Source organism: Setaria viridis, chromosome 2 (assembly GCF_005286985.2).
Source record: "Setaria viridis chromosome 2, Setaria_viridis_v4.0, whole genome shotgun sequence".
NCBI lineage: Eukaryota > Viridiplantae > Streptophyta > Magnoliopsida > Poales > Poaceae > Setaria > Setaria viridis.
Genome location: NC_048264.2, coordinates 43,400,677 through 43,422,570, shown reverse-complemented (window position 1 = coordinate 43,422,570; position 21,894 = coordinate 43,400,677). Strand labels below are relative to the sequence as shown.

Below are 21,894 nucleotides of genomic sequence, written 5' to 3'. Positions count from 1 at the left end.
ATTGATTCCTTATTCATATATGTCGTTAATTGGGCAAATATGCCCATAGTGACTTGAATGAATACCTCGCTCGGTTTCAAAAACTCACCATGCTATCTTGTCATTCCTCCAAGACCCAAGCATATCTTATATCATGGCGCCAGGAACCGTTTGTGTCAATGGAACAAGAAGGATGGGAGTGCACACCCACCACCAGCAGTACGACACTTCAGACTTCACTGTAGATTAGTAATGGGATCTGAACAAGTTCAGGTCACAACCATTGTGTATGTAACACTAGCACTACGCTTGCATAGTTGCACGTCAACGAGTGGCTAGTTCAACCGAAATTTCTTTTTTGACTAGGCAAATACTGAAAACACAACATTCTTATTTCCTAGTTGCAAGTTTGCAACCATTGTATAGCTTTCAATGACTTCAACTCATATTTGAAACAGCATCTCACCATGGAGAAGTCTGCCTTGGAACTGATATTAGCATGATATTCAACACAGAACAATCAAAGCAAAATTGAAACAACATAAAGTGACCAGAGCCTATATCTGATAATTGCAACAAAAAAGAATATGTTATTCACAAAGTAATGCATCATCTATGATCTATCATCGAGCCAACAACTTTTAAATTTATTGTAAAAAAGTAAATTATGTGTTTAAAGATCTTCCATAGCACTGTCTCCTCCTTTTCTCATTTATGTCCTTTCATGGTCATGAACCTAATTCAATTACACGTTGTGAATATGACATAACACCAGGTATGCAGGGGACAACAAAAAAGGAAAGACCCTTGTCCTTTGTTGCCCCGACATCAATATGCATACACGATAGCTAGCTGAAAATCAAAGGCAACACACAATTCTTTTTAAGCAGCACACAGCTTTAGTGGCTACCAGAATATCAGGAAACTGCATATCCTAAGAAACCAGAGAACTATTTATAATTCAGGTGATTTGACTCATCAAATCTCTAATACATGCAAGTGAACATTCTACGTTCTCACTGAAATATCAACCAATCAGGCTTGCAAGTTGAAAAATAGCAAAGCCAGTAACTGCTTAGTCGTAACCTTTATTTCTAAAAAATACGAGTATATACCATAAGTCATTTTGAACTTTCAATTCTACATACAGAATTATAGATTTTACTGGTTGTGAACTCCATGATCCAGAACCAACATAAATTGCTCATTGGAACATATATTGTAAAAAAAAAATCAAAAAGGTACATTTGGCTACCTGTAGTTTTCATCTAGTGACTCATGACCAACCAAGACTGTCTCTTAACTTAAAATATTCAATTAACAATTATACAGATGCAACGCACTCCTCCGATCCATGGATATTTACTGCAGTACAAAGAGAAGTTAAAAGCTAAGTCCGTGTGATTGAAGGTGACAGTTACATCTGCATAATTGATTAAATTGAGGATTTGCAATTGGTGTTCCACAAAGTACAACGAATTTGGTACACATCATCAACAAAGCTAAATTTTAACTTCAAATCTTCAAGTATACAGATGCAGCTATCAAGTATCAACTAACTGTCCTTGCAGTTAGGTATTCTTCATTGAAATGCCAGCTGCTATGTCCTAGATCAAATAATACAGTTCTAACCCCACAAGTATTGTGTACAACAAGTGGTTGACTTGTTTAGATAATAAGTTAACAACTGAAACTCCTCTATAATTGTGCGCGTGGAAAATGAACATTGTTGGGTTGATTCTGTATATGATAAATATATAGTTTAACAGACCTGCATTATTCATTGATCAAGAAAACAATCCCGCCCCAGAGCCCGATAACTAACAAAGTTCAAGTATACTCCCTACATTGAAATGGGTAAAAGCATAAGATCTAAGCCCTATTGATACAATCATTCTTGAGGATTAACCACTTCGTAACAAGAAAACCAGAATAGATGAGCGCATGCAAACATTCATGCACAACCTATACATATGCAATGGCAAGGATTCACGGTTTATAACTTAATATTTTAGCAGCACACCAGGTCCATGAAACAAACACCAGTTCCTCATCTCACGCGCATCTCTAATAGACAATGGATACTACTAGACCATGGATAATTTCCAACGAAATGCCAAAATAACAGCAAATTTCGGTGGATCAAAACGCGGGCGCCAGCGCCTACTCCTCGGAAGCGGCAGCCTCCGCGGGCGCCGGAGCGGTCGCCGACGAGTCCTCCGAATCCTGCGCGCTGGCCTCGGCGGGCGCCGCGGCGGCGGCGGCGGACCGGGACTTGGCGAGCTCGAGGAGGCGGCGGCTGACCTCCTTGGAGTACGCCTGGAGGACCTCTATCCCCTCCTCGACGGAGGCCGGGGACGCGCCGGCGGCGGACTCGGAGGCGGCGGCGAAGGCCTCGGCCTCGACGGCGGCGGCGGCGCGCTCGGCCTCGGGCTCCGGGACGGCGCCGTAGCGCTGGGAGAGGACGCTGGGCGCCGCGAGCGTCTGCACGAGGCGGCGCACGACGGCGTCGCGCGTGCGCTGCGACGGCGGCCAGATGCTCAGCGACGGGAGCAGCGCCTCCGCGGCCTTCGCGCCGGAGGCCGGCGCGGTGGCGGATCCCTCGGAGGGAGCGGGCTGGGTGCCCTCGGCCGCGGCGTTGGGGGCGTCCTCTGCCATGGCTGCGGGAAAGAGTGACCTAGAGGGAGGGAGGGGAGATCTGTCTGTGGCGTGGCGGGGGGTGGGGGGATGAGAAAGATGGAGAAGGGGAGACGGGAGAGTCAGGATCACAAGACAAGAGTGTGTGTGGGGAGAGACTTGCAGGCGGGGTTTTGTTTTGTTCCGGCGTTCGGCATACTGTTCTGGAAGCTCAGCAGGTGCGCGCGGCTGGGGTTTCTGTTGGACCGCGGATATAGGCTAGGAGCCCGTCCAGTTATGGCCCTTTTCTTTAAACGGGCTGGGTTAGCGTCTTGAGTTATAAAGCCCATTTGTCTATTGGGCTGGGTTTTGTTTTCGTTTTTCCCGGCACAGTTTCGCTGAATTCTTTAGCTTCTGTACGTTGACTTGTTGCCCTACGCCACTACCTGACTAGTGGTTGTACTATATTACTGTTATACCAGCACGGTATTTTTCATGCTGCAACAAAAAGTGCCGCCACTGCAGAGTTTTGTGAACACTTCCATGATTGATTCCATCGAAACACAAGTGAGTTTTTCTAGAACCACAACAAGTAAGTTAGGTCCGTTTGGATGGGTTAAAGGCAACAATTAGCTAATTGATACTCCCAATTTGGATGAGTTGGTGCTTTAAGGCTAATTCCAGTAGAAATTTCATAAAGGTTTCGTGCACATTAAAAAGGTGACATCAGCATATGTGATGACATGGCATGGTAGTTATGAAGTGAAAGAGGGAAGGAGTTTCATCAGGATGAAATTGTGTATACATTATTTCCAAGACTATGAAATCTATTGAAACTTGCATTGGGGGCTATAGAGTTTCATTTCATCTAACCATATCCAATTACATGCCTCACAATTAAATGTTATGAGCATTCTATGAAATCATGAAATAAAACTGTGCAATAAGACTCTCTATTTCATTCATGAGAATACACTTTATGAGATGATATGGTATCCTTGGAAACACATGCATTGGGACTAGCCTAACCATGCAATCCAAACTGGACATTAACCCTCAACCTCAAGGGCATCGTATTCAGCGTAACACTGTCACAGGACTCGACAATCCAGATTCCCGTGTCCATGTCTCCACTCCGACAGCGGAGGCTCGGAGCAGTTAGAGAACCGCGGCAGTGCGGCACGGCGGCAGCAAAAGCCCCGGCTCTGCCCCATGGCAGTGGAAAGCTGAGCCGCCAGCCGCGGGGACAGGGGAGAGACAGCCGAGGCACGGCCGCGCACCGGAGTCCAGCCGCTGCAGGCGCCGCGCGACGCGACGGTGCACGCACGCAGCACGCCGCGCTTTCTTCTGTCCGGCCAGAGGAGAGAAAAAGAAGCCCGGCGCTGCACGCAGCTGCAGCGCGCATAGGCTTTGGAGCCTCGAGGCCTTTCTCCCCGTGGAAAGCTGTGTCCCCTGTTTCCCGGGCCATTTTCACCTGCTCCCATTTACTTAATCTCACCATCATCTTCCGCTAACCTCCGATTCTCGCTAACTAACCTCCCCACCTAAAAGCATCTCGGAAAGACGATAAAAAAAAGGAACCCTGCACGGCGCCCAATTTGAAACGACACCAGAGATGGGCAGATGGCTCAATATTTGCGGATTAAATAGCTCATCGGTTTCTGAAGATTGGCAAGCTACAATGATAGAGCTGGGGGAAACCTTCAGCCGCAGCATGTTTTCCCTTTTGAAATGTTGATGTTCCTGCTGCAAATGATTCAGAGTTTGCTAAGCATTTTGATTTTCGATTCCCATGGTAAGAAAAGGTTCACTTTGCAAATGATTGCGTGCCAGCAGCACCTACCTTGTTTAGGCCACAAAAGGCCTTTTCAACTTTTGTTTCAGCTTTGACTCTTTGCATGCATGCCCCACTGTTCTGTTACATTAGGACAGCAGAAGATTCAGAACACACCAGCTCCTCTCACTCACAGGAGTAGAGTGCAGAGACTGTCCACTCTCCCGCTCTACCCTACTCCATGCACGAGATGGCCAGTCAAAGGCTGCTGCTCCTCCTGGCGCTCCTCCTCCTGACACTGCTCGCGGCGGCGGTCGCCGGAGAAGGCGACGACGTGCCCGCCGCCGGCACAGACGGAGCGAATGCCACCGCCGGCGCGGGGACACCGGCCGGCGGGACGCTCGACGTGCGGGCGAGGAAGTGGTGGCGGTTCCCGGCGACGGAAGGCCTGGTCACGGGCAGCGAGCGGAGGGTGCCCAACTCATCGGACCCCCTCCACAACCGCTGATGCGTTGTGCACTTGTGCGCCAATCGCCTACCGTTCGTGCATTCCTTCGTGCTGCTTCAACTTCTGCTAGTAGCCTGGTAGTTTTACTTGCCCGATGCTTTTGGCTGCAGAATGTGGCTTAGTGTTTTTTTTTTTGAAAGGGAGAATGTGGCTTAGTGTTCAGAGTTCAGAGAATTGAATTGCGTATACGAGTAAATGTAGCTGATTTTGGTTTATAGCTGGTTTGCCAGCTCGAGTGCTTGTAATCACAAATTCATCGGCAGTTTGCACCGTTTGTATATAAGTTTCCTTCGAGTTTGTCTTTGCCTTGAAACTCCCTGACAGTTTGACCTTAAAACAAGTTTGTCTTTGCCTCTTTTACTGAATATCATCTGAATCGAGTGCATTTCGTAGAGGAGTTCAGGATTCTATGATGATTGTTATACCAAGTGCATTTCAGTTCTACAGTTCTAGTAATCTGAACCAAGTGAAGCGTTCTTTGAGTTCAGAAGTCTGCAACTCTGCACATTGCTACTGCTACGACAGTGGAGTAAGTTTCTCCTTTCCAGGCCATTTCTGCCAAAATAGTGAAATACGGGTCGTAGCACAAAAAGGAGTGGGAAAAGGCAAACGGGGCCGTGGACCCACCTGTCAGCCTCCCTTTCGAGCAACCCCGGTGGCCGGGTTCCTCCTCCCCTCTCGTCTGCGTCAAAACGTCGAACGGCTCGCGCGCGCAACGCCGCAACCGCAACCCCCACTTTCCGTGAACCAGCAGCCGCCGCCGCCGTCGCCCGATGTCCGTCACCACCAGCATATCCCTAGCGGTCGCCGACGCCGTATGGGCGGAGATCAAGTCTGCGAGCTGCGCATCCGACGAACACCTATCCATGTAAGTAATGCCGAACCGCCCGGCGTCCCCCGTCTCGCGCGGTGTTCCCGCTGTCCCGCGCATGCTTCACTCGGATCCCTGACATGCTCGCGCTCCACGCAGATTGGAGACGCTGTTCGGCAAGAACATGCTTCGCGCCTGCAAGATCGTCGACGAGCGCGGCGTCCGCCGCGTCACCGGCGCGCCCAGCGGCCGCTCGCTCTTCCTGGTCGGTGGCTCCGCGTCTTTTGATTCACCCAGACGGTTCGTTTTCCAACCAGACTAACAAGCAGCTACTTGACCCGTGACCTCGTTCCTTGTGTTTGGGCTGCAGGTGATGGGGGAGTCGAAGAGGAAGGAGGAGTACCTCTGCTTCCCGGAGCACCTCTGCACCTGCTACTCCTTCTTCTACGACATTGTCGGGCGCGGAGAGCAGCTATGCGTAAGTTCTCTTTCTGCAGCTACTGCGTCATAAACAACCAAGTAAAGTTATATCTGTGCAAACCACGGAAAGATTTGATGGATTAGCAGGTCTGTTGTTTAGCTCGTGGCTACTGAAATAGTAGCTGAATTTTGGAATGTTATTTTGGTCTTTGCAGTGTAAGCACCAGTTAGCGGCGCGGCTTGCAGAGGCTGTGGGAGAACACCAGGAGATGGAAGTTACAGATGAGGAGCTCGCACATATGCTTGCAAAGCTCTGACAGTGTGCAACTGAATTCTTCAGAATGCACATAACATTTATGAATTGTTTCTTACTTTCTCCTCCTCTCCCAGTAACACTGATGCAATGTACATGTACTTATGCATAAAGTCGTAAAGATTACAGTAGGAAAATGGCATGCCAGAAAATAGGGTGGAATCAGCATGCCATCATCAACTTTTTGTTTATATTGAACAATTGACTTAAGAATGTAGCCTGATGTATTCATAGTCATATGAACTGATTGGCGAATTTAGATGAATAATTTGTTCGTTCGCTATTGAGGTAGCTTCATGTGCTCCTTTTACCTATTTTTCTTCTTTTGACAATTTATTGGTCTTTCTCTATTTTGATATTTTTTATGATGTCTTGCTGGAGCAATTCTTGAGTAACAGGGGAAAGAAGATATGATATCACACAATGATATGTGGTTGAAAGATCAAAGATTTTTCCCACTTGAAGATGTTGGTGCATATGCCTCTTCATGAAAAGATATATTCTGCAGTAAATAATATTTAATTGAATTCTACAAGAATGCATCAGTACAACAACTAAAGCTATTGAATACTTTTGGTATAGTATCTTGTGAATTGAAATCCTCAGTTTGCCCATAATTAAATATGCTGAAGATAATCCCAAATTTGCCCAGTACTGCATTTACAACATTCTACAGTGTTAATTTTGATGATACTTTTAAACTGTTTTGAGGTTTTTCTATATGATATTAAAATATACTAGATGCCATAAGCTTAGAACACTGTGATCGGTTAATTTTTTAAATATGTTCGTAAGTAGCACCTTTCAGTAATATTTAAAGTCATAAACAACCAGGGGATCGGTACCCAGAGGACTGTGTAACTTGCTTCTGTGAAATTAGTTTCTGCTCACACACATCTTAGCTGAAAAGATTTTTTACATGCGGTGTAACCATTGGAAGGAGTACAGTGGAAATATTGCAATTCAATCATTTGTGCTGTTGTGCTCTTATTTGCAATTAGTTTACTCATGATACAACCTGGCGATTTGCTAAATATGTCTCATGGCATCTCACTTATCATGTATTTACCCTTACCTCACCTTGTTCTCATGCTTTCTCTAGACAATTCTAATGATGTGCCCTTCCTTCCAACTGAAAAAGAATATGTTCTTGTTCTTTACATGTATACTTCCCTTGATGCGTCAAGGTGTTGTCACTCTTGATTCATATTCTTTCAATTACTTTGCATGGATTCTTTGATATGCAAAGAATCCATGGCTCTTGTCTTAAATTTGTGCGATACCTGCATCTTGATGACAATTTTTAGGTCATATCACTTGGCTACAATATATGTTTTCATAAGTATAGCTGCTTTGTTAGATATTTGCAAGACTAAGACAGTTAGACATTATATGATAAAGTCACCTAGTGTTGCATGATAGGCTTGAAGTCTCGAACAATCGTGACGGCTAAGATTTTCCAGCATATAAATATTTGTTATTTCTAAAGAGGCAAATTTCTTGCAGATGGTTGATCTCAGTAACAGGGTTTACCAATGGAGTAAATGTATGATTGTGAACTGGACTTATAGCTGCAATCTAGTTACCACAGAGATGCAGGGTGCAAGCTAAGAAAGATGCCTTATTTTTAGATTTAGAATGATCTGTTTCTCTATAGAAAGATCATCTTATCATTGTAAAAAATCCATAAAAGCTACATAGGTTGTTACTTTATCACTTTATCATCCATAACTTGTCTTCATCATATATGTTCAGTAAACACCCACAAGTGATCATGCACTCATTCCCACACTTTATTTTTATTCATTGCAGCTTCTAGAAGAAACTCTCTTCTGTCAGGCCAAGACAGACATCAGTCGTGCATTAGTTTCCTAATAGACACCAATTGCATCTCTGTCCGGCATACAAGCACCAATTGCATGCGACTTGGGCTTTGACCAAGTCGATTAGACCTTCAACCAGTTCTAAGTGTGCAGTTGCAGATTGGTTGAATTCTTGCCAACTTGATCCAATATAACCAGGTTTATATGACCTATGGGATGGGAGGATGCAAGAAACTACAGAGTAGATAGAAGTGCAGTTTCTTTCAAAGAAAAATAGAGATAGAAGTGCAGTTGCTAGACATGCACAGGGGCAGGTTTAAATTTTTCATTCTCGCAGTGCACTTTATACTTGATCACCCAGCAGAAATTGTGAAAAAAGATTACACTTCTCAGAAAATTCTTATATATGACCCTATCTGTGAATTACAAATTTACAAGCGCAGGGTCAGGTCAAGATTTTTCTCTGTTTGCTTCTTTGATTCCTGTGAACCTGTTGTGAAGCTCCCTGGCCATACCAAACCAGCTTCTTCAATTGCAAAAGGCATCCAGGCACTCATTTGGCCTCCATCAAATCTTGCTACGACAACAGCAGCTCTTTCACCGTGCTCCTTCAGAACTGTAGAGTGGGAGTTCACTCTTAAAGGTTGGAGAAAGGAAGCAGCTGGAGGGAGGCCCATCATCATTTGAAATCTGTGTGACTTCCTTGCTGCACACCTCTCCCTCTTGTGTGCATTCTGGTGCCCGCCAAGGGCCTGCGAGCTGAAGAACTTTCTCATGCAGTAATTGCAGGAGAAAGTCCTATGTTGAGTGGCCACCGATTTGGCCTCGGGAGGCTTAGCAGGAGGCTGAGCTTCTTCACTTTTTGGCGCATCAAGACCCAACTTCAGCCATGGTACTGAGGTATTATCATCGGCTTGGCCAGCTTCATCAACTTGTTCTGCTGACTTCTGCTCTTCCACCCCAGGTACTCTCTCCATTCTCTCTTTGTTGGAAGTAGCAGAGGAGAGGGTTGCTCAAGGTTTGTGATATCCTGGTTCACTCTTCTTTGCTATAAAAAGAAGCGGGGGGGTCTGCGGGTGGCAATAATTCAACGGAAAAGGCAAGTTATCAGTACTTTGAAGTGGACCAGGATATGCTAGTTTGCAGTAGTGGCAAGCATGTTGGTTCTCGTAATTCCACAGGACGATATGCCTGTCATGTAGAGTGACTGGCTAAAAACAGAATTCGGTTTCTTGTCCATCTCATTCCCGATCAGATCTGGACCTATTTTGGATAGCTGTGTTATACATTTCTATCAGGTACAGTCCTGTGACCTCATACAGGCCAACGATTGGTTAGTTTTCCTATTCTGTGTGCCTGTCATCTGGGGATGCTTGCACTTGGAATTGTCCATGTCTAGAGAAGTATAAGAATATATGCTGAAAAAGAAGTCTTCTAAGTTGCCCCTTTTTTGTGAGGAAGTCTTCTAAGCTCTAACTAGCAAGCAAAAATTACCCAAAAAGAGAGAGAAAACTTGATTTACAAATTACTTTTATTCCTTGGAATGGCAAAGTTTTCTTCATCTTTTGCTAGTACCAAAGTTTAGGTGGACTGAAAACAGTTCTTTCCAGGGTCATTTGTTTAACTGACAAATAGCATACTTTACTGAGAGTTGCTATGACCTATCACCTATCAGTGCTCTGTTACTCATCTTTGAGCTTATCTGAAACACTGTCTTTCTGTCTCTTCAGGCTCAGGCACGGACGCGTCGCATTATTCAACACCAAAGCCCTAGCTTCATCACCACATGACATCGGTGGCTTTCAAGTGACTTCAGGTGAGTGCAGCTGCCACCTCCCGCTAGCCAAAGCCTACACGCCATTCAGCATTGGCCAGTCTCCGGGCTAAAGAACAGAAGCTTTCCGCTGAGAGGCAAGTGGATGATGCACTCACGGCGCAAATGATTGTGCTTTTTCCTACGCAGCGATATGGTGGGTGTCCGCTTTTACCTGTTGGTACATGCGGCTCGACTTGGGGGGACGGCAAGAGTGACAGCCGGAACTATATTCTGATGATGTAGAACCCTACGGGAAATAGACACCTGCTGCGCTCTTTTGATCGGCTAGTCAGAGAGAAATAAAAACAATCCTGATGCTGATATGGTGTTAGTGGAATGGTGACTCCGACTCGTGCCCCCGGCGGCGGCTTGATCTGGAGGAGGTGGCGAGCGAGCAGAGCAGGCCTTTTGTCTATCAGCGTTCAGCTGTTGTATTGTAGGCAGGTGACGCCTGCCATGTCGCTTTGTTGATTGCTATTACATGCAGCTTTCGCTTCTGTATTCCTTCCCGTTACAGTATCACAGTGCTCTAAGAAGACAGCTGAAGGTGAGGCGTAAAGAGAAAGCAAGTTGAGGTAAGGACGCAGAAGAAGTTCAAAGCTTAATTTTTAAGCTTTCTTTTCTAGTTTCTTTCTTTCTTCTCTTTTGTGTTCCGCAGTTTGAGAATTGGATCTAAGTACTCGTGTAGCTTCTCGTTATGTAGTCAGGATTGTTTCTTTGTGGTCGTAAACATTCACACGTGAATGCTAAAAAAAATAGTATCACAGTGCTGAATACAGCTGGGCGGGGTGTTTTGTTCCATGTGCCCTATGACGCATCGTCTTGGGTGGGTGACATCTTTGGCTGGTCCGCAGGGAACTGATTCTGGCGCAGCAAGCCAGGAAGAATGGAAAAGTCTTGGGTGTTGTTCTCCAAGCAGTTCCATGATTTCCACTCGGATTTGTTCAAGCACCTATCGTCTATCGATGATCGCGATACTATACCATGTGCTGTCTACCTCTGCCTTTTGAGCCACCCCCTCGAATTATTTGATGAAAAGTCGTGTACGTTCTTGCTCGACTGACACTGAGGTGTATTGTGTACTGGAATTATTGGTTGGATGACGTTTTTTACAGTGTTTTTATAACGTTTTGACAGTGGTCAGGTGACGATTGCCGCCGGACAGAAACGATGATCCTATAGTATAGTTTCATACACAAAGCAACACCCCAAGCGAACTGAGAAAGCAGAGTTGCTGAGTCAACGTGGGCTGCGCTGGGAACTGCGAAGGCGGGCCGCGCTGGGTCATGGCCTCATGGGCTATGACTTCTTTGGGCCGCACCGCACTGGCTGGGTCGCGCCAGGTGGGCCGTGGGCATCAGATTTGGCTCTTTACTGGCCCTGCTTAATCCCAGTGACCTCTTTGCCGATCAAGTTTCGCTAAGAAGGGTGTGATACCTTTCGAGTCAAAATCAGCACCTTGCATACTTTCTCGCCCATCATGGCATGACGCCGCCACAGGGATATTTCCGCCCTACAGAGCCATGCACTAGAAACGGTCGCTGCTCTGCAGTCTGTGTACAGCTCTGTACCAGCCTTCTCACCTATCATCCGTTTGAGTGGCCGGGGACAACTTGGCAGCACCGGTCCTCCGACGCCATGATGGGTCGTCGTTCGTTAGGTAAACACATTCCTTTACGACGGACACCAGACCAGGCCATGAGACGACCGGACCAGACGATATGGGCGCGATTGGGCAACGGCAGAAAGAGAGGGGGTGCTGCCAATGCCATGCTACCGCCCCCCGGCCTGCGTGCATGTGCCGTGTCTGCCTGTCGATCTGGTGCCCTTGTCGCGCCAATCCCTTCTCGTCCAGTCGTCCGTGCGTGCGTGGCTGCAGACGAGAGTACATGCCATCGATACATGCATGCATGCACACTGTCGACCTGCCTGCCGCTAGCTGCTGGTGATCTCTTCCACGGCAGCACGGCGCCTTTCTTTCCTCAGCTCACACCTTTTGATTATTCCCGCCTGCTGCAAAGGCTACGAGCTACAAGCACTATCTTGTGTAGCCAGATAATGGAGCTCGCCAATGCATGTCCAGGGCGCCTGTCTCGGACTGATTAACTTCACCATGCATGTCCGCGCTTAGGGTAGACAAACAGCCGAGTCCACGTCCAACGACCCAGCATTGCAATCAAATCCAGAAAGGAGATCCACGATCCGGCCGGCCGGGCTCACCACCATCGTCCACCAAGTCCTGCCCGGCCGGCCGGCCGGTCAGTCGACCAGTGGCTCGCACGGTGGAGATGCCATCAGAAAGGTTGTGTGTCGCGCGCGACTCGACTACTCGAGTGTCGACCAGCGCTCACTAGCGAGCGATCAGAAGGTTCCAGGGGATCGTCCGGGTTTTTATTTTGCCGCGTGCGTTTTACTGCGCGTTTGGTGTGCGTGTGCCCGTGCATGAACCGAGCCAGCAGCACTCACGTCAAGTAGATGTAGTGCGGTACAGGGAGACCTGCGATGCCACACATATTCTCTTGGTCTCTTACTCTGTCAGTTCCGGTCGACACTCATCATAATATCAAACAACTACGCTGCCAAGACACCGGTTTTAAGGTGAATTTAACTAATGTTGTAGATATTGGTATATTTTTTCTATGATGAATTGAATGTTAAAATTGTCACTAAGTAGAGAATTGGCCTTTAGTCCCAGTTGGTAGGGTGCAAACCTCCCGAAAATCCATCGGGGTCACTCAACCGGGACTAAAGACCATTTTTTATCCTGGTTGGTAATATGCGATTTTTCACGCGAAATATGCACGCGCTGCGTGGGATTCGAACCCACAACCTCCAGCCTCGCGCGTAGCTTCCTTGCCATCCCAGCTACACACCACATCTGACTATATAGGGGATGCTATCCTTTTGTATTAACTCGTGGGGACCCTTTTATCACCAACCGGGATAAAAGACCCCCTTTTATCCCGGTTTGGTATTACAAATCGGGATAAAAGGGTTCGAGGGATTTAGTCCTCTTCCAGTCACCTCGTTGGGGACCCTTTTATCCCGGTTTGAAACACCAACCGGGATAAAAGGGGGGTTCTTTTATCCCGGTTGGTGTTTCAAACCGGGATAAAAGGGTCCCCAGTATCTTTTTTTCCCACTAGCCTTTGCAACCGGGATAAAAGGTCTCAGTTGGTGAGCCCCCCACCAGTGACCGAGCTTTAGTCCCGGTTGGTGAACCTTTTGTCTAACTTTAAATCGGGACAAAAGGGGGCGCATTGAAAGCCAATTCTCTACTGGTGTGTTTTACTCAGAACTAAACTAAAACGATCTGCCTTAGTACAGTGTAATAATTACCACTATTGGAGTAATTTCTAGGGCGGCATGTACCACGAGTCCACGGGAGATTAGCTTAATTACGTTCTTTCAAGAACGTAAACACGCTTGGCATCGAGAGGGTAAAATAAAGCTCCACGAATCTGGGTTCTTGCCGCGTGCGTTTATACCGCGTTAGTTGTTCCCGTGAAGACGTGCGTCGATAATGTTTTGGTCTTTCGATTCTGTCAGCTTGGTAGGCTCGCGTGATCATCTTTACATGAGGATAAAGTATAGCGTAATAATTACCACTACTCGATGGCACTTGCCACGAGAGACTGACCGACGACACACGATGTTCAGACTGTAAGATGTGTGTGTAAAATTAAAATCTCTTTCAAGCGAGCGAAATGATGATGATCCGAGGCAATAAAATGGGTTAATTTATAGCCACCAGACCAAATAGCGCATCCCTCAGGTCGTTCTTTTTGCATATAAAATAGTTTTCCCCTGCCTGAATAGAAAGCATCCTTGAGGTTATTCTTAGCTCTGCATGACACGAATGGCTAGGCCTGCCACGGGAGAGGTTATGGGCAAATCCATTCTTGTTAACATCCAAATTCAAAAAATTATTATCCACTTCTTAGCCTCTCTAATCCCACCCATATTCAATGATAATTAACTTTGTGCTACATATATATACATATCCAATTGATTAATTGTATCCTCTCCATACCTTCCGCTCCTCATTTCTAATGAGTATATAATTTTTTATCCATACCTTCCTCATTTAAAGTGGGTGTGGATTTGAAGGGTGGGGATGGATATACAGTGGCAGGCCTACCAACGGCAAGTGTTTCACAGTGGAAACCACGGTCTTTCGTACTAGTAAATTGGATCCGAGCTTCTGTTAAATATATAGCACTCCTTCCGTTCAAACCGCCAGCAAAATTTAATTGAGCAACTTAAAATATTTAAATTTAACTATTTATTGATAAAATTGTGATAAGTTTGATTTTTTTTCCCATAATAATTTGCCGGTAATTTAACCGGACGGTCGGAATATTTGGATCCAAATCCCTACAATTCAAATCCACAGAATTCAGTGCAACCTTGAGCTAAATCATAAAACTCCTAAGACCAATCCTCTCCTTCCATGCAGGGCTTAGGCAACTTCTTCATACAAAATCCGGTGAAACATATAGCAGGATTGCACGACACGTGTCCGTATGTATCTACTCCATTGGCTGAAGATGATTGTGAAACCTAGCCAAGTGGAGGGTCTTCTTCACTTTTTTTATCTGTCTATCTTTGAATGGCCGCCGTACGCGTGACACGTTCATAGAAAAAGTGATTTTACCGTCCTTGTTCGTGTCTGTACATGCTACTCGCCCAACGCTAGACTTGCCGGTCAGTCAAGACGCAGACTTCGTGCTGGTCGCCGGCTGATTTTACTTTATTTGATGAATACTACCACACCATTCTTAGCTGTATTTTTTGTATACTTTTTCTTAACTGTAAATTAGAAGAGCGATGATCAAGTGCAACATTAGCAGTTAGCACCAGGATTTTTTACTGTTTTAGCTCCAATTCCTTTTGCGAGGTATCATCAGTCCAGGATCATCGCAGCAGCCGTTTGTTGTCGCCTGCATATATTTTTTGCTGCGCGCGCGTCAGCTGATCGTATACTATATACTCGTATACGGACACGCGTCATGCAGTATACGTGCTCGATCTTTATTAGAAAGGTTCGATCAAATCAACAAACACATAGATAAAAACTTATGCCTTCGTCGAATGTCGTAGCTGATTCTTTCGAGCTCTATCGAATGAAATCGGTGGATTCCGAGGACTCTCTAAAGGAAAACAAGGAAGGTGAACCGAAACTTCTTCATTCAGTCATAAGATACGAAGATGGTTTGACATATCTCAGAAAAGAATGATGGTTTAGTTTCTAAAAAAGAAAGATGATTTCAAGATGCTAAACTGAATGACGCACATGCATGTGTGAGAAGAACTGCGGTGGAAGTAACTCGATTACATGCCAACAAAACAGCTTTCGGTGCTGACCTTCATCTGGATGTTTGCTCGGGGGTGTTTGGATACCACCCGCTAAAGTTTAGCACCTGTCATATCGGATGTTTGGATACTAATTAGGTTTATTAAATATAGACTAATTACAAAACTAATTGCACAGATGGAGTCTAATTCGTGAGACGAATCTATTAAACCTAATTAGTCCATGATTTGACAATAGTGCTACAGTAACCGTTTGCTAATGATAGATTAATTAGGTTTAATAGATTCGTCTCGCGAATTAGAGAAGTTCTGCAATTAGTTTTATAATTAGCTCATATTTAATCCTCCTAATTAGCATCCGAACATTCGATGTGACACTGCTAAAGTTTAGCACCTAGTATCCAAACACCCCCTATTAGCATATGCATAAAGTTTAGCACCTATTATCCAAACACCCCCTACTAGCAAACATGCATACATAGTGATACCAGATAAGTGGAAAGTGACGAACTGATAGTAGATAAATTAGCTATCTGTACTTTTGTCTATATGTAAAAGAGTGTCCATATTCCTGGTATAGAAAAATGGAAAAGAAAAGGAGAATTCATATTCCTTGTATCTGTCTCGCTACGGCTTTCTTGTTTGCTTCCAACTAATTTCCTAGCTCGCGCACATTATTAAGCAGCTGATGATAGCCTGATACGATACTCCCCGACCCGAACAGTCGAACACACGAGCCGTATCGAATCGCACCTACAAGCGTGGCTTCGTTGCTGATGCGTGGATTACGTTTTGTTTTATGCTACTAGTTGTAGGAGAGATGATCCTACTTGTAACAAAAATTAACAGATAACTCCACACACTTGCAGTGTCACCGAAGTCCAAGGTAGCCGGTAAGCCCGCTACCCAACCACCATGCAAGACACAGCAAAGGTCATGGGCTTTGCAGTTCACACGGACACTTTTACAGAGGCGGCCACCACCCCCGGTAATCGACGACGGCGACGACCAGCAAAGATGCAAAATGACTGTCACGATCACGTACGGGTGCCCGCCCCTAGAAATTCCCGGCACGGGCGGGCGTGTGCGTGCGTGCGTGTTCGCGCGCGGACAAAACAAAAGGCTCGCCCGAACAAGTGTTCTTGTTCCCTTCGGGTTCACGTGACGGAAACCCCCAGCCTTTTTCACGTTCCCCTGTCGCGCAAAAGCGAAGCTTCCCTTCCTCGCCGGCGCATCTTTTCCTAATAACCGCGCGTCGAAACAACCGGTGCGGATTTTCACAGCCTCCTCGGCTGCGCGTCCACCACGCCGCCTGCCAGCCTCGGCGGTGGCGCGCGGTGGCCTGGCCTGGCCACTCGAGCTGTGCTGTGCTAGCTCACTACGCGGCCGCGCAACCGACGCACGCGGCGGCCTCGTATCGCCACCGCCCCCCCAAGGCTGGCAAGGCCGCCACTCCCGCCGCCCCCCGACCAATGATGCGTGCGGGCGGCAACCGCATGCCCTGGGCGGCCACTGTACACCGTACGCGCACGTCGCAGCCAGCCAACCCGCACGCACGAGCCACGCCGGCCGACGGCCACGGCGACGACGAGCACGAGCAGCGCCGCTCTCCCCCCGCGTGCTGCAATAAACTTTTGCGGCCGCGGCCGGTGATTCGAAGTTTCGTCGGACGCGAACCGTATCCCGGCCGGATCTCCGCACCCTTCTCGCAGCCCCGGAATATAATTCCCCCTCCCCTCTTTTCTTATTCATTATTCTCCCAGCGCCACGGCCGAGCGCGTTGTGAGTTCGTGAGCCGAGTGACAGAGCACAAAAGGAATATTTATCCGCCACGCCGTCCACCCAGGCAGGAATCAATGAATCATCCCATCACTAACAATCCCGGCCGTGGACCGGATCAACCCCCTGGCCGGCGAAGTGGCCACGAGCATGTTCCAACTCGCTGCTGCCGGCTAACCCCTTCACGTGGCCGCCAGCCGTAACCGAGTCGAGTGCCAGTCTCGTCGAGACCGCATGGGCACGCCCCCCCACCGGCTTCCGCCCGCGAACCTCCCCAACCGCGGCGATTCAATGCACCTCGCGCCCCCATCTGGGCAGGCTAGCGGCGCCCGCGCGCAACGTAACCGCCCGGCCGTGCCGAAGCCGGCCATGCGCCGCGACGTGACGCCGGGGCGTCGCGATCGGTGCGCCCCCGGGAGGGGAAGTTGGGCCTCGCGTTTCCCAAACCAGCCGCGCCGGCGTGGCGTGCGGCCTGCCTGCTGGCGCCCGGCGGCACCTCCCGGGATCGATCGACTCGAATCGATGATCGGTGGAGCACGGCACGGAATTCCGTGCCGCCGTGTCGTGCCCAAAGCGGCTCGACAAAGGCTGGCGCCTGCAAAAGTCGTCGCGGATAAGGGCTCAGGGCGCGGTCCGCTTGACGACACCACACGTTCGAGCGAGGCGGCAGGCAGGCAGGCCGGCAGGCTGCTCACGGAGATCTTGCATTCGATTCGGCGACTTCGTTGTTGAGCTGAAACTAGATGATGCGTTCGATTCAGCAACTCGCCCGGGCAACAACACACTCACCAAATCCGGGTTTCGCGTCTCGACCGATAACAACTCGTAACGGATTTGCATCATTGGACCATCGATAGTCGATCGATCGATCACCAAGTGCATCACGGCTTCGACAATGCGCCAAAATCCACGACCAAGTCGTAGGGAAATTTGCATCGGTCGGGAGACGTTGGCGAGCTGGAGGGGAGCGAGTCGACACGGCCAGGGCCCAGCGGCCACGTTTCCGCGGCCTCATCGGCGGCTGCTCCGACGTGGCGTTCCGGCCGCCCCCACCTTGCCGGGCGGTTGTCCACCCCAGGACGGGACACCGGGCCCCGCCGCTGCCGCGCCGGGGAGCGACAGCCCCGACGTCACCCCGTGTCCTTCTCCCCCCGTCCACTGCTCCACGCGTGACCACCTCTCGCTCGTCCCAGCTCGCCGAGCTCGCTCCCCCTATAAATTATCTGGCCTTGCCCGAGCCATTCCGAACCCAAGCACACAGCAAGCAGCAGAAAACATCTCCTGCCCTTCCCCTCCCTCCTCCCTCCACGCACCCCACACGTTCCACGCAGCTGCTAGCTAGCGTTCGCAAGTAGTGTTCGGTCGAGCCAATGGCGGTGATGGCCGAAGTGTCCACGACCACCGGCGCAGCTCTCCGCGGCCCGGCCTCGCCGGCGCAGTCGCCGGTGAAGGACGGCGACGCCGAGAAGCTCCGGTTCATCGAGGAGATGACCTCGGACGTTGACGCCGTGCAAGAGCGCGTTCTGGAGGAGATCCTCACCCGCAACGCCGACACCGAGTACCTCATCAAGTGCGGCCTCGCCGGCGCCACCGACCGCGCCACGTTCCGCGCCAAGGTGCCCATGGCGACGTACGAGGACCTGCAGCCGTACATCCGGCGCATTGCCGACGGCGACCGCACGCCCATCCTGTCCGGGCACCCCGTCTCCGAGTTCCTCACCAGCTCCGGGACGTCCGCCGGCGAGCGCAAGCTCATGCCCACCATCGAGGACGAGCTCAACCGCCGCCAGCTGCTCTACAGCCTCCAGATGCCCGTCATGAACCTGTAAGCTCTCTTCTCCAGTCGCTCGCAGTTATTGGGTCGACAGCACGCACGTGCGCGGTACAGTTATTAATGGCAGCCATGGCGTCCAATGATTGTGTGCAGGTATGTGCCTGGCATGGACAAGGGGAAGGCTCTCCATTTCCTCTTCGTGAAATCGGAGACAAAGACGCCGGGCGGCCTCGCGGCGCGGCCGGTCCTGACCAGCTACTACAAGAGCAACCACTTCAAGAACCGGCCGTTCGACGCCTACAACAACTACACAAGCCCGACGGCGGCCATCCTCTGCGCCGACGCGTTCCAGAGCATGTACGCGCAGATGGTGTGCGGGCTGTGCCAGCGCCACGACGTGCTGCGCGTGGGCGCCGTGTTCGCATCCGGCCTCCTCCGCGCCATCCGCTTCCTCCAGCTCAACTGGGAGCAGCTCGCCGCGGACATCGAGGCCGGCGCGCTCACCCCTCGCGTCACCGACCCCTCGGTGCGCGAGGCCGTCGCCGGCATCCTCCGCCAGGACCCCGAGCTCGCTGCGGTGATCCGCGCCGAGTGCTCCAGCGGCGACTGGGCGGGCATCATCACGCGCATTTGGCCCAACACCAAGTACCTTGACGTCATCGTCACCGGCGCGATGGCGCAGTACATCCCGACGCTCAAGTACTACAGCGGCGGCCTCCCGATGGCCTGCACCATGTATGCGTCGTCGGAGTGCTACTTCGGCCTGAACCTCCGCCCCATGTGCGACCCGTCGGAGGTGTCCTACACCCTGATGCCCAACATGTGCTACTTCGAGTTCCTCCCCATGGACGCCGCGGCGTCGGGCGGCGACGTGAGCCAGCTGGTGGACCTCGCCCGCGTGGAGCTCGGGCGCGAGTACGAGCTGGTGATCACGACGTACGCCGGGCTGAACCGGTACCGCGTCGGCGACGTGCTCCAGGTGACCGGGTTCCACAACTCGGCGCCGCAGTTCCGGTTCGTGCGCCGCAAGAACGTGCTCCTGTCCATCGAGTCCGACAAGACGGACGAGGCGGAGCTGCAGCGCGCCGTTGAGCGCGCGTCCGCGCTGCTCCGCCCGCACGGCGCCACCGTGGTGGAGTACACCAGCCAGGCGTACACCAAGAGCATCCCCGGCCACTACGTCATCTACTGGGAGCTGCTGGCTAAGAGCCCCGACGCCGGCGCGGCGGTGGACAGGGAGACGCTGGACCGGTGCTGCCTGGAGATGGAGGAGGCGCTGAACTCGGTGTACCGGCAGAGCCGCGTGGCGGACGGCTCGATCGGGCCGCTGGAGATCCGGGTGGTCCGGCCGGGCACCTTCGAGGAGCTCATGGACTACGCCATCTCCCGGGGCGCGTCCATCAACCAGTACAAGGTGCCCCGGTGCGTGACGTTCCCGCCCATCATCGAGCTGCTGGACTCCCGCGTGGTGTCCACCCACTTCAGCCCCGCGCTGCCGCACTGGACCCCCGGCCAGCGCAACGACGACTAGACCGGCCGGCCGGCGGCGCGACGAGGAGTTGGACTGTCCGGCTTCGCTTAATTAGATTGGAATCTCCTGCATATTCTGGGCATTGCTCGATAGCAGAGGTAGAATGTCCGTGCACCTAAATATTTGTTAATTTTGGAATTTTGAGTACTGTCAGTTAGTGAGAGTGAGGGTAACTTGGATGTGGTGAGGGTTGGCTGAGCTGACCAGCTGAAGCAAAATAGTCGATGCATGTAAGGGTTGGACTCTTCCAGTAGTGGTACTGTTGTCCGTACGATCGAATCGCTTATTATGGAGTATGTGACTAATTTAACGTTTCCCCAAATCTGTACGAGTTCTGCGCAAGATCCTGCTGCAATGTTCTGATCACCAAAACAGGCCACGAGCTTGAAAGCTTTGACACTTTGCTGTCTAGTGGGGAGCACCTTCCCATCTTTTTCCCATGGCTCTTCAGCCTTCAGACAGTCCATTTCAGGCAACGCGATTCAGTTATGGCTTCGCCATGGTAAAACCGCCACATCATTGGCTCATCATGCAAGCACAAGCGAGTGTTGTGGCAGACTGGCAGAGCTTGCCTCTTGCCATCGCTCAACCGCCTCTGATCTGACGGGTTTATCAGCGTGGCGAAGCCATTTCGCGCACAAGCGGCGTGATTGATGGCAGTCTTTCGAGTGGTTGATAGCCTGACGCGAAGTGTCTGGCCGTAAGCTCTCTGCTGCGACGTTGACGCGTGATTAAACTAGTCACTAGTCAGAGCAAGGTTTTTTCAAAGCTGGGCGTAGTGCCGAATCATGGCCGGACCGGTGCACGATCCGGCACGGCGCTCGGTCGTCTGGTCGTCGCTCGTTGCAGACGGACGGACCAGCACACTTTCCTGCCTGGGTACACAGCACTGTACCTCCGTGTCTCTTGGTCGCTTTCCACGAGTCAAAAAGCGAGATCATTTTCCCCTCTCCGAAAGCCATGTTACGGCCTTTTGCGAGCTTCGTTTTGCATCTCAAAAGTCTTTCTCAAGACGTCTCCGAATTGTGCTGCTGCTATCACAAAGACAGGAATAGATTTAAGTACCGGTACCTAGAACCAAATCAGATGAACGTGATGGAACCTACGTGTCCGATCTGGCTCTTCGCGATCGGTAGGCCGTGATCCGTGAGGGGACCTTGCTAGTTACTTGTCAATTTCGCTCCGTTGACGAAGGGGGAGCTTGGACTTGGACGGCGAATATCTGTCGTGTCGTGCCCACTGCGGGACACGCCTCGCCTTCGTCTCAAGCGTTTGACTCTTGGGTGCGCTGCCGCCGTGGCCTGTCAGCGGGTCCGCATCGCCGTCACTGTTACGAGATCTCCGAGTCTTTGACTCCGCGCGCACCAGACGACGCGTCCGGCGATGCGGTGAGATACTGAGATCCGCTCGTCGCCTTGTGTGTGCTCCCTCCGC

General features: G+C 50.1%; 4 protein-coding genes across 4 annotated transcripts; 2 read left to right on the top strand and 2 right to left on the bottom strand.

The window, feature by feature from the left end:
- Positions 1-1,737: 1,737 nt before the first annotated feature.
- On the bottom strand, positions 1,738-2,767 carry LOC117846599 (MFP1 attachment factor 1). The gene has a single exon (XM_034727823.2). The coding sequence runs from the start codon at positions 2,635-2,637 to the stop codon at positions 2,143-2,145; it is 495 nt and encodes a 164-aa protein (XP_034583714.1). The 5' UTR covers positions 2,638-2,767; the 3' UTR covers positions 1,738-2,142.
- A 2,560-nt stretch (positions 2,768-5,327) lies between these two features.
- Positions 5,328-6,712, top strand: LOC117842248 (uncharacterized). The gene is made up of 4 exons (XM_034722623.2): positions 5,328-5,745; positions 5,848-5,953; positions 6,059-6,166; positions 6,324-6,712. The coding sequence occupies exons 1-4, from the start codon at positions 5,651-5,653 to the stop codon at positions 6,423-6,425; spliced, it is 411 nt and encodes a 136-aa protein (XP_034578514.1). The 5' UTR covers positions 5,328-5,650; the 3' UTR covers positions 6,426-6,712.
- A 1,845-nt stretch (positions 6,713-8,557) lies between these two features.
- Positions 8,558-9,221, bottom strand: LOC117842247 (zinc finger protein 7). The gene has a single exon (XM_034722622.2). The coding sequence runs from the start codon at positions 9,219-9,221 to the stop codon at positions 8,676-8,678; it is 546 nt and encodes a 181-aa protein (XP_034578513.1). The 3' UTR covers positions 8,558-8,675.
- A 9,167-nt stretch (positions 9,222-18,388) lies between these two features.
- On the top strand, positions 18,389-20,782 carry LOC117842045 (indole-3-acetic acid-amido synthetase GH3.8). Its single transcript, XM_034722382.2, has 2 exons — positions 18,389-18,980; positions 19,083-20,782. The coding sequence occupies exons 1-2, from the start codon at positions 18,526-18,528 to the stop codon at positions 20,458-20,460; spliced, it is 1,833 nt and encodes a 610-aa protein (XP_034578273.1). The 5' UTR covers positions 18,389-18,525; the 3' UTR covers positions 20,461-20,782.
- The last annotated feature ends 1,112 nt before the right edge of the window (positions 20,783-21,894 follow it).